Source organism: Benincasa hispida, chromosome 8, assembly GCF_009727055.1.
Source record: "Benincasa hispida cultivar B227 chromosome 8, ASM972705v1, whole genome shotgun sequence".
Lineage (NCBI taxonomy): Eukaryota > Viridiplantae > Streptophyta > Magnoliopsida > Cucurbitales > Cucurbitaceae > Benincasa > Benincasa hispida.
Window position 1 is genome coordinate 45,633,999 of NC_052356.1, and position 16,229 is coordinate 45,650,227.

Here is a 16,229-nt window from a genome sequence, read left to right on the forward strand (position 1 = left end):
TTTGATTGTGTTCTTTCAGGAAATGTCATATCTTTTGGTTTATTTATGTCACCGATGTAAGTTTCTAATTTCTCTATATTCTTTTGTTACTCAAAAGTTTATTACTTTTCTTTTTTAAGTAACGAGATGATCCAAAAATTTTGCAGCCCTACATTTGCTCAAATAGTGAGGCGCAAGGCGGTAGAAGATTTCAAGCCAGATCCTTACTTGGCCACAATCCTCAATTGTGCCATGTGGGTGTTCTATGGAATGCCATTTGTTCATCCCGATAGCCTCCTCGTCGTTACCATCAATGGCATTGGTTTTTTCATCGAGCTCGCCTATGTTTCCATCTTCTTTATCTACTCTCCATGGGTCAAGAGAGTAAGCCGAGAGTCGTTTCTAATTTCTCTTTCTATATTTTTTATACGGTTTGGTTGAATTGATTAGGACTTCGTTTGTTTTGTGAAATTTTTCAGAAGAAGATGCTGATCATTCTTTTCATCGAAACTATCTTCTTCACCGTTGTCGTCCTCATTACACTTTTGGTTTTTCACAACACTACAAGCAGATCTTACTTTGTTGGCATTTTATGTATTATCTTCAATATTGGAATGTATACTTCTCCATTGACTGTCATGGTATTAAGAACTAATTCAAAAAAACAATAGGATTGTTTTTATTCTAAATTTATAATTTATAGTTTTGAATATTGAATTTTGTTGTGTTTCTTTTAGCGACTAGTCATCAAAACAAGGAGCGTGAAGTATATGCCATTTACTCTTTCACTCGCCAACTTTTGCAATGGTATTGTATGGGCTGTTTACGCTCTTCTCAAATTCGATCCTAATGTCTTGGTAAGCCTTTAGTTCCATAATTAGCCTGTTATGTTTGATAATTGTTTTAAGTTTTTGATTTATTGATTTTTTTTGTTGTTGTTGTTCAGATTCCAAATGGTTTGGGAGCTCTTTCAGGATTGATACAATTGATTCTATATGCAACTTATTATAGAACGACAAATTGGGACAGCGACGACACGTCGTCCTCGAAGAAGCCAGAAGTGCAAATGACGAATGTGTAGTTTTGGGAGGTTGGATATATTTAGAAGTCGACATGTCGTCTAGCAACTTCTTACCTCCTTTTGGAGCTTCGTTGAAGGCTCAGCTAAATAACTTGGTGTAATTTTAATCATTGCATCCATTCTTTTTTTTGCTGTGTACTTCTAATTCTTTTCCTCCACACCAAAATTGTTCTTACAATATTCTTTATTGGATATTTAATTCAATTTGCAATTTTCCTCACTTAACATTTATTCCTTATTTTTAATTTATTTTGTTATACGAAAATGCCGGTGAATTGACAATTAAGTACCCTTTGAATATGTGAAGACCAAATTCTTTGATTAAACATGAATTAACTTAAGATCAAACCTCTTAAGACAAATAACAAGTTTTGTAAAGTAGTATTTTGTTAGAATAACAACTAAATGAAGGGATTGGAATTCCCATAGTAGAAGCAATCAAATATGTCTTGTCTCAATTACGTTTTAACTTGAAATTATAGAGGCGAAAAAAATAGGATAAACAAAATTAAATCTAAGCATGCTTTGAGAGAAAAGGGGAAAACGAAACTAGCCCTTCAAGAAACACTTTCTCCACGTTTCCTCGCCACAATAAAAAATCACAAACTAGACTCCTCCTTCTTGATCTCGAACACCATGAACACATCAACTCAACGGAAACCGGTTCTTGAACTCCACCACAAAAACTTTCTTATATTCTCTAAATGAGAATCATAGAGAGTGTGTGGACTTTGTTTTGCATAGGGAAGAAGATGAAGAGAGATGGAGAGCACATAACACTTGTGTGAAAAAAAAAAAAAAAAAAATCATGTAATTCAAAGATATGTCCACCTCTGTCAAAATCAGTTTTTAAAGAGAAGTTAATAAATAACTCCCTTGAGAGTTATAAATTTGAATTTCAAAATTCAAATTATATTTAATTATTTTATATTTAATATAATTAAATGTAACTATATTATATCTCATATAATATAACCTATAGTTTATTATATCACATATAATATAATCTATGGTTTATAATTCTGTCAAATAACTTATGGTATTAATATGAATCATATTCATATTAATTTCAACCTATAGCTTTTATATGAATCATATTCTTATAATTAATATTTGGACCATATTCAAATATTTATTTCTCTCATTAAAACTTTATATTATAATGTATGTATTAGTTATGTATAATTAATTTGAACAATTCAAATTAAAAAAAAAAAATTTAATTTTCATTAATTCTTATTGAACTAACAATAGGATCTTATGGAACCTACAGATTGAAGCTCAAATGATATGAGATTAATTAATTAAAATCTTTAATTAAATTAATCCACTTTCATTAACTGTCGGTCACTTTACTAAAGTCCGACAATTGCACTCATTGCACTGTAGATATATTTCTGTGTCCATTGGATATATCGAATCAACAGTGCATCGACCCTTCATAAATTGCTTGTAAGTACAATTGGGTCAAAATTACCATTTTACCCCTATAGTAGTTACATCTAACTCCTTAAGTACCACTGATCCTTCTAATGAACAATCAGTCATAGTTCAACTATAACCAAATTCCCCTCAGGCTAGAAGAGGGTGTGATGCCATATTGTTCAAGACCCATATCAGTTTTTAAGGGAGCAATTTATCTACATGCCCTAACAACAGGAAGAAGTGAATTCATTCTTGTACAACTGTGTTCTTAGCTCCACACTCGGACGAATCCCCAAAATGGTAAGCATATTGAGTCGACGAATTGTCCATTCTTATCCATGCAGATCAAAGGACCGTCCTAATAGGCAGGAATTCACAACTCACTCATAATTAAGGTCAAGTCACCTATGATCATCTTGGTGAAATATAAGTCTCTTCTAGTAATGATGTTATAAAGAGAGATTATTTATTTCATGGTCCAATATTATACAAACTCTTTGTATAGGATATCCTTGCTCACACGTCTCCACATGAATGATCAGGATAAGATCATTTGTCATACTTTACAACAATTGTAACAATTACAAAGCGGGTCTTATATGTAGAGTCACCAGGATAAGGTACCCAACCTTATCTATCTACTATAGACTGTTCAGGTTATTACTTAAACATGATCCACCCGTATGTTTCCTACATGCATGTTTAAGCTCCATCAAATAGCTTTGGATCTTAGTTTATTGGTTTTGGGTTAATGCAACTAAATGTCAAATAAAATAACAACTTATTTTATTAAATAAATAACTTTTTTGAACAAATACAATTTACAAACTACAAAACCATAAGTTTTAGGGCATCAACCTCAAAACTAAATGCCTTGAATTTTGGATTATTGCTTCATCTGTATGTCACTATGATCTCCAATAATTTGAATCCCTCATCGCTCATATAAGTCCTTATCTGAATATTTGACAACTCTTTGGCCAATTTAGAAGCAAATATACCGTCACTGACGCTATCGCCATCGCTGCAGGAACTTATGAAGACATCATATATTTGTTTAATAAGTCGTAACTTTAAGGAGCTATTTGTTTTCTTGAAATCAAATATGTTGATGTTTTTTGTGTTGGCTATATTTTTTTGGTGTTACAACTGTGGATTTCGGTAAACGTGTTTTTCATCTTGTCCTCTATGATATTTTGTAGAATGTCTCACTCGATGATTGTCTTTAAGGATTTTTTTTTTTTACTTATGTTGGTTTTGTGCACTAAACTCATAGTTGGTAAATGTATAAACAAATTATTGATAATTAATAAAAATAATTTGTTATTTTATTATGTTGCATAATTCAATTGAATAAAAAAAATCCAAGATTTGTAGGGTTTTATGCCCTAAAACTTATAGATAGTAAATGCTATTGATTGACCGTCATCGATAAAGAGTTATAGATGTTAAATCAATAAATGTTATTGTTTGTATTGTTGTCTATTTTTTCTTAATAACCATAAATCCAATAAACTAACATCCAAGGCTGTCTTATGAGTCTTGAACTGTATATAGAGACATATAGGGATCAATGTTCAAGATACAACCTAAAGGGTCTATAATATAGGAATAAGACTGGGTACCTTATCCTAGAAACACAATGGATACGAACCACTTTATATTTGATACAAACGTAATGATCTAATGCGTTCGTATAGGTGACACGCTGTTGGGATGTGTCCTAATTCTTCTGGTGGTCTTGTAGTTTGTAAACATTTGTACACATATTGTTATTAATAAAAAAGTATTATTTTATAGGCATTTACTCAAATCCAATAAATTAAGATCCTTGGTTATTTCATGTAACTTAAGCATATATGTGAGACATACAAGTGGATCATGCCTTAAGTAATAACTTAAATGGTCTGTAGTAGATGGATAAAGGTGGGATACCTTATTCTGTTGACACTACGGATACGACCCGCTTTGTAGATGTTTACAAGTGTTGTAAAGTGCTACAAATGATCTGATCCTGACCATTCATATGGAAACATGCGAGCAGGGGTATCCTATACAAAGAGTTTGTATACGACTGGACCACGAGACGATTAGTCTCTTTATATAACATCGTTGACAATTGAGACTTACATTTCACTAAGATGACCATAGGTGACATGACCTTAATCCTGAGTGAGTTGGAAACTCCTGCTCATGAGAATGGTCCTTTGAATTGTATGGGTGAGAGTGGTCAGATTGCCAACACAATAAGCCTACCATTTTAGGGTTTTGTTTGATTGGGAAGTTGGGAATTCAGTTACACAAGATGAAATTCACTCCTTCCTCGAAGCAGGGGTAAGTAGATAAATTGCTCACTTAAGGGCTCATTCCGGATCTTGAACATAGTGGCCACACCCTCTCTTTGGAAAAGAGGACTCAGTCATAGTAGGATATGACTTATTGTTCATTAGAAGAATCAATGGTACTTAAGGAGTTAGATGTAACTACAGTGGTAAAACGGTAAATTAGCCCAACTGTACTTATGAGCAATTTGTGAAAGGTCATCGCACTGTTGATTGGTCATATGGACACAGAAATATATCTGTAGTGCGAAGAGTGCAACTGTAGGTCTTTAGTGGAGTGACCAACAATTAACGGATGGTGGATCTCGTGATTAAAGAGTTTAGTGAGTTATTTATGTACAGTTGGAGCTTCAAGCTACAGGTCCATGAGGTCCTCTTGGTAGCTCAATGGGTTCAAGTTGAGAATAAGATTTTGGGTTACTTTGAAGTGTTCAAATTAACAAGAGGAACTTCAATTATATATGATATAATTGATATGATGTATTAGATACATTAATTGGAAAAGTTAATATAAATATGATTTATATTAAATACCATAAAATAGAAAAAGAACTATGGTTTATATGTTTCATATGATGAAATATTAAAACTATAGGTTATAAATATAATATGATAAGTTGGTTCTCATATTTATTTATAATATATTAATTATATGATAATTAATTATTTTTCTCTAATAACCGAATTGAGTGGGAGGTTATTGTAAGTTTTATGGTAATTATGAGATAAAAAAGAAAATGGTTTTCCAAAATTAGATTTGATGATTCATTCGGAATTAATCTCACGAAAAATGCTATCAAGTAAAAAATGTTTTTACTAAGCGATAGCATTGAGAGCATGCACGATCGAGCTACAAGTTGACTATACGATAGTTACTCGCTTGATCGTTGCTACACGATCGAGTATCAAAGTCTATACGATAGGCTTCATCTTCTAAACGATCGAGTACATCGTTTATACAATAGACAGTATTCGTCTCCCACTTACTCGATCGTCTACCTCCTACTTTCTTCAATCCAAGATCATACAGAGCCCACAACTCTTGGATTCTCACACCGAGAATATCAAGGTAACACTTATTGTGGTGTTCCTGTTTAGTTTGAGGATCGAGTTGGACTCGATTGGTTTCGAGGTGCATCCAGTTGTTCGTGCTGTTGGCTGTTCTGTTCATTGTGTTCATGTTCATGCTTATTGGATGCATTGGAAATTGATCGAGCGATATGTGAAGAAAAGTTCTTCAAAGGTTTGCATACTCTATCCCTTGTATCTTCATATCTTGTAGCATGTTGTAATTTCTAATTATTCATAATCTGTTCGTTTCTGTTTAGACTGTAAATGTTTGTGTTCATTCTCAATGAGATTTGGAATGATCCACTTCTGTTGCTCAAAGGATCTCTATTTAGATTTCCTTCAATTGGTATCAAAGACAGGTTGTTATGATATTCCAAATTCCATTGCTGTATTGAACTTTTTTTACAGTCATGGTGGGCTTTAAGTTTTCTACAATGCGTTTAAGAGTTAAATGTGGTTGTGGATGTGTTTATGGATGTTTACAGGATGATTGTCTTTTTTTAAAGCTTTCTTTAAGTTTACAAAGTGTTAATTTGTAAGGATCTCTCCGTTTTTAGGCATAATTAACAAGCAATCGAGTTTTATTCAAAGTGTTTGAAGTTTTTTTATTCGTTCGTGATGAAGTTTTGAAGCTTGGAGATGCTTTGTCATTAAGAAAGAAGACTAAAGGTTGGTCGCATCGTGTAGCCCAAGCTAAATGATCATTAGATTTGGCTAAATGATCTTGTAGAAAAATTCTACCCAATCGTGTGTAGTATTTACTAAACGATCGTATAGCCGATGCTAAACGATTGAGTTAAGGGTTTACTCTATCGTGTTGCATTAACTGCTCGATTGTGTGGACGCTTGGGGTAAACGATCACATAGAGTATTTGATGCTCGTCGTTTAATAGGCGCGCGCACTAAATGATCGTGTAGTCCAGCATGCTTCATCGCATAGTCACTAGCTATATGATCACCCAGTATACGATACTTGATGCTTGCTCAGCGATTGTTTAGACAATCATACTTCACTGCATAGTTGTGGTCTACTTGATCATTTAAGTTATGTGTTACACGATGTGCATGATACGATCGTGTGACCTTCATACTTCATCGCATAGTCAAAGGTACCCAATCGTTGCTAAACGATCGTTTATGTTCATGCAGCATTGCTAGACGATCACAAGGACTTGTTACACGATCAAGGAGATACGGCTTCGCCCAAATGATTCAAGACCCGGTTTGCCTATTTGAACTGGTGGAATGAATGCTCTTTGTAATAGTTTGCTATATTCTTGAGGATTTGAGGCTAATTATCCTGGTCCATCAATTTTACTTAATGTACATGAGATGTATGTTTATTTATATGCCATAATGTATTACATATAGATTTAAAACCCACCTTAGGTTACGCATTTTATTCATGCATCATATATTATAAGTGTTATAATATAGTAAATGGCATGATGGAATTACAAGAAAGCATGCTTATGCATCATAAAATATAAGAGTTATATTTATGTATGCATTAAGCATATTCATGCATCATCTTTATATTATAAGAGTTATAGTATAAGGGTGTATGAGAGCATGTATGCTTGTTTCATCACTTTGTAATATAAGAGTTATGTACAAGTAGTAATGAATGAACAATGCATGGAGCATGACACTTAGGCATATTTATAAGAGATATGAATGCCTTATGAATGTGTTGCTTTGTATTGTGGTTGGTTTTAGTTGTTTCTTTTTATAAGTGTTATAATAGAAATTAGAACTAAAATCTATAAGAAAGATTTGCATGTGAACTTAGGTGAAATCATGTTTTAAAAGAGTTCTAAATTTTAATTGAGATAGACCTAAGTTCATGGTTCTAATGAGATTAGATACCTAAGTTTAATCTTTTAAATCGGTTTAATAGGATTAAATTGATTTGAATAAAAGATTAAATTTTTATTAAATTTATCTATAATGGATCTTTTGTCTAAGGCTGATTCTGGCTAGAGTGGGGTATTTAAGCTGACGAAAATACAACATCCCTACCTGGGAACCTACCTAGGTGAATTAGATAGATTTTCTACAAGATGCAACAGTTGATCAAAGACTTCGTTAAAGTGTTTAACGAATGATGATCAAAAGTTGTTCAACTTTCCAAAGCATTACTTTTGGGCAAACCTAAAAAGTCACTTAGTCAAAACCATAGCATGTTTTTTCTAAGTAAACTAAACCCTAGGTTTTAAAATACTCATGGGAGGAAAAGATATATATGATATATCAATTCCACTCACGTTTCTCCCTGAATGTTCACATCGTGAGATTCATGCTTGGCCTCGTGGAGCCCAGGGAGCATCCCCCTTCGGATGGTATTTGCATGAGTCAATATCAAGGTGGACAGAGAGAGTATTTATAGTAAGTGGGTGAAGGATGTGCGTCAACATGTCCTGCGGTCTCCTTCATTGATTTGCACCGTGAGACCTTCTTGCACGTCCTCGTGGCGCCCTGGGAGCGTCGACCTTTGGATGGTTTGTACGGTTGGTCAATATCAAGGTGAACTCTAGAAATGGATAGGGTCGCTTTAATTTTTACCCCAATCGGATTTTTTTTCCTTCGGATTGGTTGCTTGGGGTGGAACTCTAGTATCGAAAATGAAGGGTCACACTTACAAAAAATTGTTAAGTAAGTTAATGACCGGTTGGGAGTATCTTAATTCAGAGGAGGGATAAATTGACTACCCTTCAGTGGCTTTTGTCCTAAACCACTGAAGTATCATTGCAAAACGAGATGTCACACAGGGTTCATTTAGATTTTGCTAAACTAGATTGGATTTTGTTTTAAAGAGTACTTGCTAAAATCTAATGTAGATCAATGTGTTTGTTTTTTCAGCAACATGTCATTGTATGATTTACCGTTAGTTGCCTCTTTTAATTTGACTGATTACATACATTGATAGGGTCTCTTAAAACATATTTCGTGGTAAACGACCTTGAGTTTGTCATGATTGAGGAGTGTCCTCAAGTCCTGACCCTTGATGCATCGCTAAATATTTTTATTGCATATGAGGTGTGGATGCAAGCTAATTCGATGGCCCGACTTCACATTTTGGCTAGCATACCTGATACATTAGCCAAAAAGGTTGAGAACATGGTCATTGCACGTCAGATCATAGACTCGTTGCAAGAGTTGTTTGAACGTCAGTTCTCACTTTTTGAGTAAAAAGGGATGGATGACAAAGAAACCAGTAGTATTAGTTCCCAAGATAATCTTCAGACTTTCTTGAATGTCAAGGGACTAAAAGAGAAAGGAATTGTTGTTGACTTTGAAAAATTTCATCAACGAGAATTGTTCTCTAAAATGGAACTTTGAGCTTATTTAGATTCTGATACTGATCCCACTACTCTCCAGAAAGAGAAAGAAGTCTAAAGATAGTAAATGTGATTTATTTTTCTTGGAGACGTGTTTGGTAGAGAATGATGATTCTGCCTGGATACTTGATTCAGGTGCTACTAATCATGTAAGTTCTTCCTACCAAGGATTTAGTTCTAATTCTCCCGGAGTCTCATTGTTTGTAATGATACACATTGTTTGATGAATAAAATAATTGTTATTTAATTCTGGAATTTACTCATATCCAATAAACAAAGCTCCTTGGTTATCTTATGTTAACTTAAGCATGTATATGTGATACACAAGTGGATCATGACTTAAGTGATAACCTAAATAGATGTATAGTATAAGGATTAAGGTGGGATACCTGATCATGGTGACACTACGGATACGACCCACTTTATAGAGGTTTGCAAGTTTCGTAAACTACTACAAATAGTAGATACTGACCATTCATGTGGAGACGTGCGAGCGAGGGTGTCGTATACAAAGAGTTTGTTTAAGACCAGACCACGAGATGAGTAAACTCTGTATATAACGCCGTTGATACTAGAGACTTACATCTCACCTAAACGACCATAGGTGACACAACCTCAATCCTGAGTGTTTTGGGAACTTCTTCCATTGAGGGTGGTTCTTTGATTAGTATGGGTGAGAGTGGTCAGATTGCCAACTCAACATGCCTACCTTTTTGGGGACTTATCTGATATGGGAGCTGGGAACTCAATCCATAAGATGGAATTCGCTTCTTTCCCGAAGCAAGGATTAGTAGAGAGATTGCTCCCTTAAGGGCTGATTCCAGAGCTAAACATAGTGGCCACAACTTCTCTTTGGAAGAGAGGACTTAGTCATAGTAGGACTATGACTTATGTTCATTAGAGGGATTAGTGGTATTTAAGGAGTTAGATGTAACAACAGGGGCATAACAGTTATTGGCCCAACTGTACTTACAAGCGATCTATGAAGGGTTGTTGCACTGCTGATTGGTTAAGATGGACACATAATATATCTGTAGTAAGGAGAATTCAACTGTCGAGTGGAGTGCCTGGCAGTTAATGGATGGTGGATCCCGTGACTAAAGAGTGTAGTCAGTTATTCACGTACCGTTGAAACTTCGAGCTACGGGTCCATAAAGTCCCCTTGGTAGTTCAATTGATTCAGTTGAGGATCAGTTCTTGGTGTTGATTTAAAATGTTCAAATTGACAAGAGGTAATTCGATTATATATGATATGATCGGTATGGTGTATGAGATACATCTAGTGGAGGATTAATGTAAATAAGATTTTTATTAAGTGCCATGGAATAGAAAAAGAACTATGGTTTATATGTTTCATGAGATGAAATATTAAAACTATAGGTTATAAATATAGTATGATAAGTTGGATATTATTTATATTTATAATAATATTAATTATTGGATTATTAAATATTTTTCTCTAATAACCAATTGAGTGGGAGGTTATTGGTAGTTCATGGTAACCGTGAGATAAAAGAAAAATTATTTTCCTAATTTTAGTAAGTTTTTGTCAAATGTTGATTTTGTGATTTTTCTCTTGAAAAAGAAGTTGTCAAGTAAATACAATTTACTAAGCAACAGCTTGAGCGAGCTAAATGATCATGTAGTGTTTTAGACGACAGACACGCTACTAAGTGATGAGCTAAATGACCGCTTAGCTTTTGGTAGATGATCGCTTAGTTTTTGCTAAACGATTGGGCATCGACTTATACGATAGGTCCAGTATTCTCCCACTTGCTCAATCGTTTACACGATTGTTGATTCATCCATTCTTCTACCTCATACCAAGTCCACACAGAGCTTACCTTCTAGATTCTCGCACTGAGAATACCAAGGTAGCCTTTTTGATGGTGTCATACTCAACTCAACACCATCAATGTTCTGTTAAGGCTGTTCGTGCTGTTGAGGTTTTCATGACCAAGGCAATCGCTGAGGACAAGTGTGTGGTGTTTGTGCTGTGTAGCGGTCATGTTGTTCGAGCATTCGAGGTTGTTGTGTTCGAGCTGTTCGTGATCAAGGAGTGTGGAGACGAGTCTACAAATGTGTTTAGAGATTTCTCTTCTTGATCATTTGTAGTTTCATGCTGTAATTTCTATATTGATTGCATAATCGTATGTTTCTGTTCACGACTATAATTGTAATGTTCATACATGATTGTAAATTTGAATGATCTATTCCGCTGCTCATGGAAATCCTCGTGTTCGATTTCCTTCAGAAAAATGGAGAGTTAACTCTTCGAGTTGGTACTGGTGAGGTTGTTTCAGCTATTGCTATAGGCAGGCTGAAGTTCTTTTGGACAAGAAACGTTATCTGTTACTGGATAATGTTTATGTAGTTCCTCATATCAAAAGGAACTTAATCTCAGTTTCTTGTCTGATTGAACAAGGTTATACCGTTTCCTTTTTTAGAATAAAGTGTTTATTTCAAGAATGGTATGGAGATTGGTTTTGATTCAATGGAAAATAACTTATATGTACTAAGTCCGTTAGTCATAAAAGTCTTACTTATTACTGAAATATTCAAAACAACGACAACTGCAAAAAGACCAAGGATTTCTCCTAAGGAAAATACCTATCTTTGGCATCTAAGGTTAGGTCAGATCAACCTCAATAGGATTGAGAAATTGATAAAATGTGGACTGCTAACTGGTCTAGAAGAAAACTCTTTGTCGGTATGTGAATCATATCTTGAAGACAAAATGACCAAACGACCTTTTACTGGAAAAGGTTATAGATCCAAGGAAACCTTGATGCTTATACATTCAGACCTCTATGGTCCGTTGAGTGCAAGAGCTCGATGTGGGTATGAATATTTCATCTCTTTCATAGACGATTATTCAAGATATGAGTATCTATACCTAATGCAACATAAGTCTGATACTCTTGAAAAGTTCAAGGAGTATAAGGCTGAACTTGAAAACTTGTTAGGTAAGAAGATAAAAACACTAGATCTGATCGTGGTGGAGAGTATATGAACTTAGAATTCTAGAACTATATGATAGAACATGGAATCACGTCCAAACTCTCGACCCTAGGTACACCTCAGCAGAATAGTGTCTCAGAAAGGAGAAAAAGAACCCTGTTGGACATGGTTCGGTCTATGATGAGTTATGCTCATCTACCAAACTCGTTTTGGGGATTTGCAGTGGAGACTCCATGTTACATTTTGAACAATGTTCCCTCAAAGAGTGTTTCTGAAACACCTTTTGAGCTGTGGAGAGACTGTAAAGGTAGTTTACGCCGTTTCAGAATTTGAGGATGTCTGGCACATGTACCAGTGGTTAGCCCTAAAAAGTTAGAACCATATTCGAAAGTTTGCCTCTTTGTAGGCTACCCTAGGGGAACAAGGGGTGGATACTTCTATGATCCGAGTAAGAATAAAGTGTTTGTTTCTACAAATACTATCTTCTTAGAAGAAGACCACATCAGGGATCATAAACTACGAAGTAAGCTTGTTTTACATGAGATTTCTACTGAGACTATTGAGGGTTTAACAATAGTTGTTGAACATACTGATAGACTAACAAGAGTTGTTGAGGTCGGTTAATTTAATCAACTATCTCAAGAGTTGAATCTGCTTCGACGTAGTGGAAGAGTTATGAACCCACCGGAACGCTACATGGGTTTAATTGAAGCCCAGAACATCATATCTGATGATGGGGTCGGGGATCTATTGTCTTATAAGCAAGCAATGGAGGATGTTGACAAAGATGAGTGGATTAAAGCCATAAACCAGGAAATGGAGTCTATATACTTCAATAACGTTTGGGAACTTGTGGATCAACCTGATGGGGTAAAACCTATAGGGTGTAAGTGGATCTACAAACGAAAACGAGGTGCAGATGGAAATGTGCAAACCTTTAAAGCTAAACGCTTGGAAAAGGGTTATACCTAGGTAAGAGAGGGACTATGAGAAAACTTTCTCACCTGTTGTCATGTTGAAGTCTATCAGGATACTTCTGTCAGTAGCCACATTGTTTGATTATGAGATATGAAAAATGGACGTCAAGACTGCCTTTCTTAATGGTAATCTTGAGGAGACCATCTACATGGCTCAACTAGAGGGGTTCATCGTTCTAGATCAAGAGTAAAACGTTTGCAAGCTTAATAGGTCCATTTATGGGCTGGAATAAGCATCTAGATTGTGGAACATTGATTTAATGGTGCGATCAAATCGTTTGGCTTTGTTCAGATCATTGATGAGCCTTATGTTTACAAGAAAATCATCAACAACTCAGTATCTTTCCTGGTACTGTATGTAGATGATATCCTACTCATTAAGAATGATGTAGGCTTTCTGACTGATATTAAAAAGTGGCTAGCTGCCCAATTCCAAATGAAAGATTTGGGAGAGGTGCAGTATGTTCTAGGGATCCAGATCTTTCGAGATCGTAAGAACAAGAGGCCTTATCTCAGGCATCGTACATTGATCAAATGTTGATCAGGTACAGGATGCAGGATTTCAAGAGGGGTTTATTACCCTTCAGACATGGAATTGTATTGTCTAAGGATCGGTGTCCTAAGACACCTCAAGAGGTTAAGGAGATGAGATGGATTCCCTATGCTTCGGCTGTTGGAAACTTGATGTATGCATTGTTATGTATCAGACCTGGCATTTGCTTTATAGTAGGGATTGTCAGTCGTTATCAGCCCAAATCATTGGATTAGATCACTGGACAACGGTCAAGACGATCCTCAAGTTATCTTCGGAGAACGAGGGACTACATCTGCTCGTATGGAGATAAGGATTTGATCCTTATAGGATACACAAAACTCTTGACTTTCATACTGATAAAGATTCTTGAAAATCGACATCAGGTGCAATTTCCACTTGAATGGAGAGGCTTGTAGTGTGGCGGAAGCTCGCGGACTCCACTATGAGAGCCGATATACATAGCCGTTTGTGAAGCTGCTAAGGAGGCTGTTTAGCTGAGGAAATTCCTTACAGATTTGGAAGTTGTTCCAAATATGTCTTTGCCGATCACTTTCTATTATGATAACAATGAGGTTTAGTTAGTGCCCAATAGTTAATGAATGGTGGATCCCGTGATTAAAGAGTTTGGTAAGTGATTCACGTACCATTGGACTTTCAAGCTACAGGTTTCATAAGGTCCCCTTGGTAGCTTAATGGATTTCAAGTTGAGAATCAATTCTTGGGGTTGATTTGAAGTGTTCAAATAAACATGAGGAAATTCAATTATATATGATATAATTGGATGTGATGTATGAGATACATAAAGTGGAGGAATTAATGTAAATATGATTTACATTAAGTACCATAAAATAGAAAAAGAACTATGGTTATATGTTTCATGAGATGAAATATTAAACTATATGTTATATAATATAATATGGTAAGTTGGTTATCATATTTATTTATAATAATATAATTATTTGATAATTATCTCTTTTTGTCTAATAACCAATTGAGTGGGAGGTTATTGTAGTTTTATGGTTAACCGTGAGATAAAAGGAAATTTTTTTTCCTAAAAATTAGTAGTAACTTAATTTGGAAAGAAAACTCACAGAGAAGGCATATGAAGTGAAATTGTTTCACTAAGCATTAGTTATAGAAGAGACTAAATTATCGTGGAGTTTGACTATACGATAGTTCATTCAGCTGATCATTGCTGCCGACGTGTTGCATTTCTATACGATAGGCTGCCATTTACTACACGATCGAGCATTCGTCTATACGATAGACAGCTTGCTATCTCCCACTTGCTCGATCGTTTACACAATTGTTGTCCTCCAATCTCTTCCTCAAGCCAAGTCCATACAGTGCCCAAAACTCTTGGATTCTCACACCAAGAATACCAAGGTAACCATTGTGGTGGTGTCTCACTCAACTCAATTGAATTCAAGGATCTGGAGGCTGTTCGTTGGGTTCGTGGTCGTTGTGTTCGTGTTGTGCACCGGTGGTTCGAGCTTTACTGTTTTTGAATGCTTGAAGTCTGTTCGAGGGAGTTTGAAGAATCCTTCTTCAAAGATACGCATACTATATCCTTTGATATTCTTTGTAAGCATGTTGTAATTTCTTGTTGTGCATGACCTATTAGTTTCCGTTCTTGTACTGTAGTTGTTCATGTTCAATTTTTGAATTGAATTTGGAACGATCCTTCCACTGCTCATGGAAATCCTCATGTCTGATTTCCTTCACAAACATGAATCCACATTCATGTATGTAAATCATTATTTAAATATATTTAACTCTTCAAATACGTTTAATTTCAATAAATTTAAACATTAATTATATCGAATATAATTATCAAACCCTAAATTGAATTTTAACATTTCAAATTCACTCAATATTCTAATCCAAGGTTTAATCTTTTACGAGCTAGTAGAGGGACTTTATAGACCTAGAGATCATGAGCTTCAATGATTTGAGATTAATTGGCTACACTTTTTAAACCAAATTAATCAATATTCGTTAATTACCAAGACATACCACTATAGCTCAGTAGCTGCACTCTTTTCCCTGTAGATATATTTTTGTCCACTTGATTTAACTATAATCAATAAGTCGATCATTCACAGGTCATTCATATTTACAGCTATGTTAAAATTATCGTTTTACTTTTGTAAATACATCTTGCTCCTTAAGTCTCCACTAATCCTCTATTGAACAATTAACTTATAGTCCAAGTAAAAAACATATCCCTCTCTGTCATGAGAGGGCGAGACTCCTTTGTTCAAGTCTAGAAATCAGTACTTAAGGGAACAATCTATGTACTAATCCTAAGACGGGTAGGAATGAATTCCTTCTTGTAGGACTGTATCCCCAACTATTAATCCGGTTTTATCCCCAAAATGGGAGGCTTATTGAATGGTGAAGTTGAACCACTTTCATCTATGAATATCAAAGGATAATCCCGAAACAGAAGTTCGTAGTTAGCTTAGGATTAAGATCGAGTTACCTTAGGTCATCGATTTGAAATAGTTAGTTTTA

At 35.1% G+C, this 16,229-nt stretch overlaps 1 protein-coding gene and 1 pseudogene across 1 annotated transcript; both read left to right on the forward strand.

Annotated features, from left to right (window-relative positions):
* LOC120084080 (bidirectional sugar transporter SWEET5-like) lies at positions 1–1,211 on the forward strand (the record flags this gene model as incomplete). The annotated part of the gene is made up of 5 exons (XM_039039982.1): positions 1–56; positions 147–363; positions 459–620; positions 717–836; positions 926–1,211. Coding segments are annotated over 5 exons (690 nt in total), but the record flags the coding sequence as incomplete, so codon positions are not given.
* LOC120084081 overlaps positions 1,093–16,229 on the forward strand; it is a 27,427-nt pseudogene continuing 12,290 nt past the window's right edge.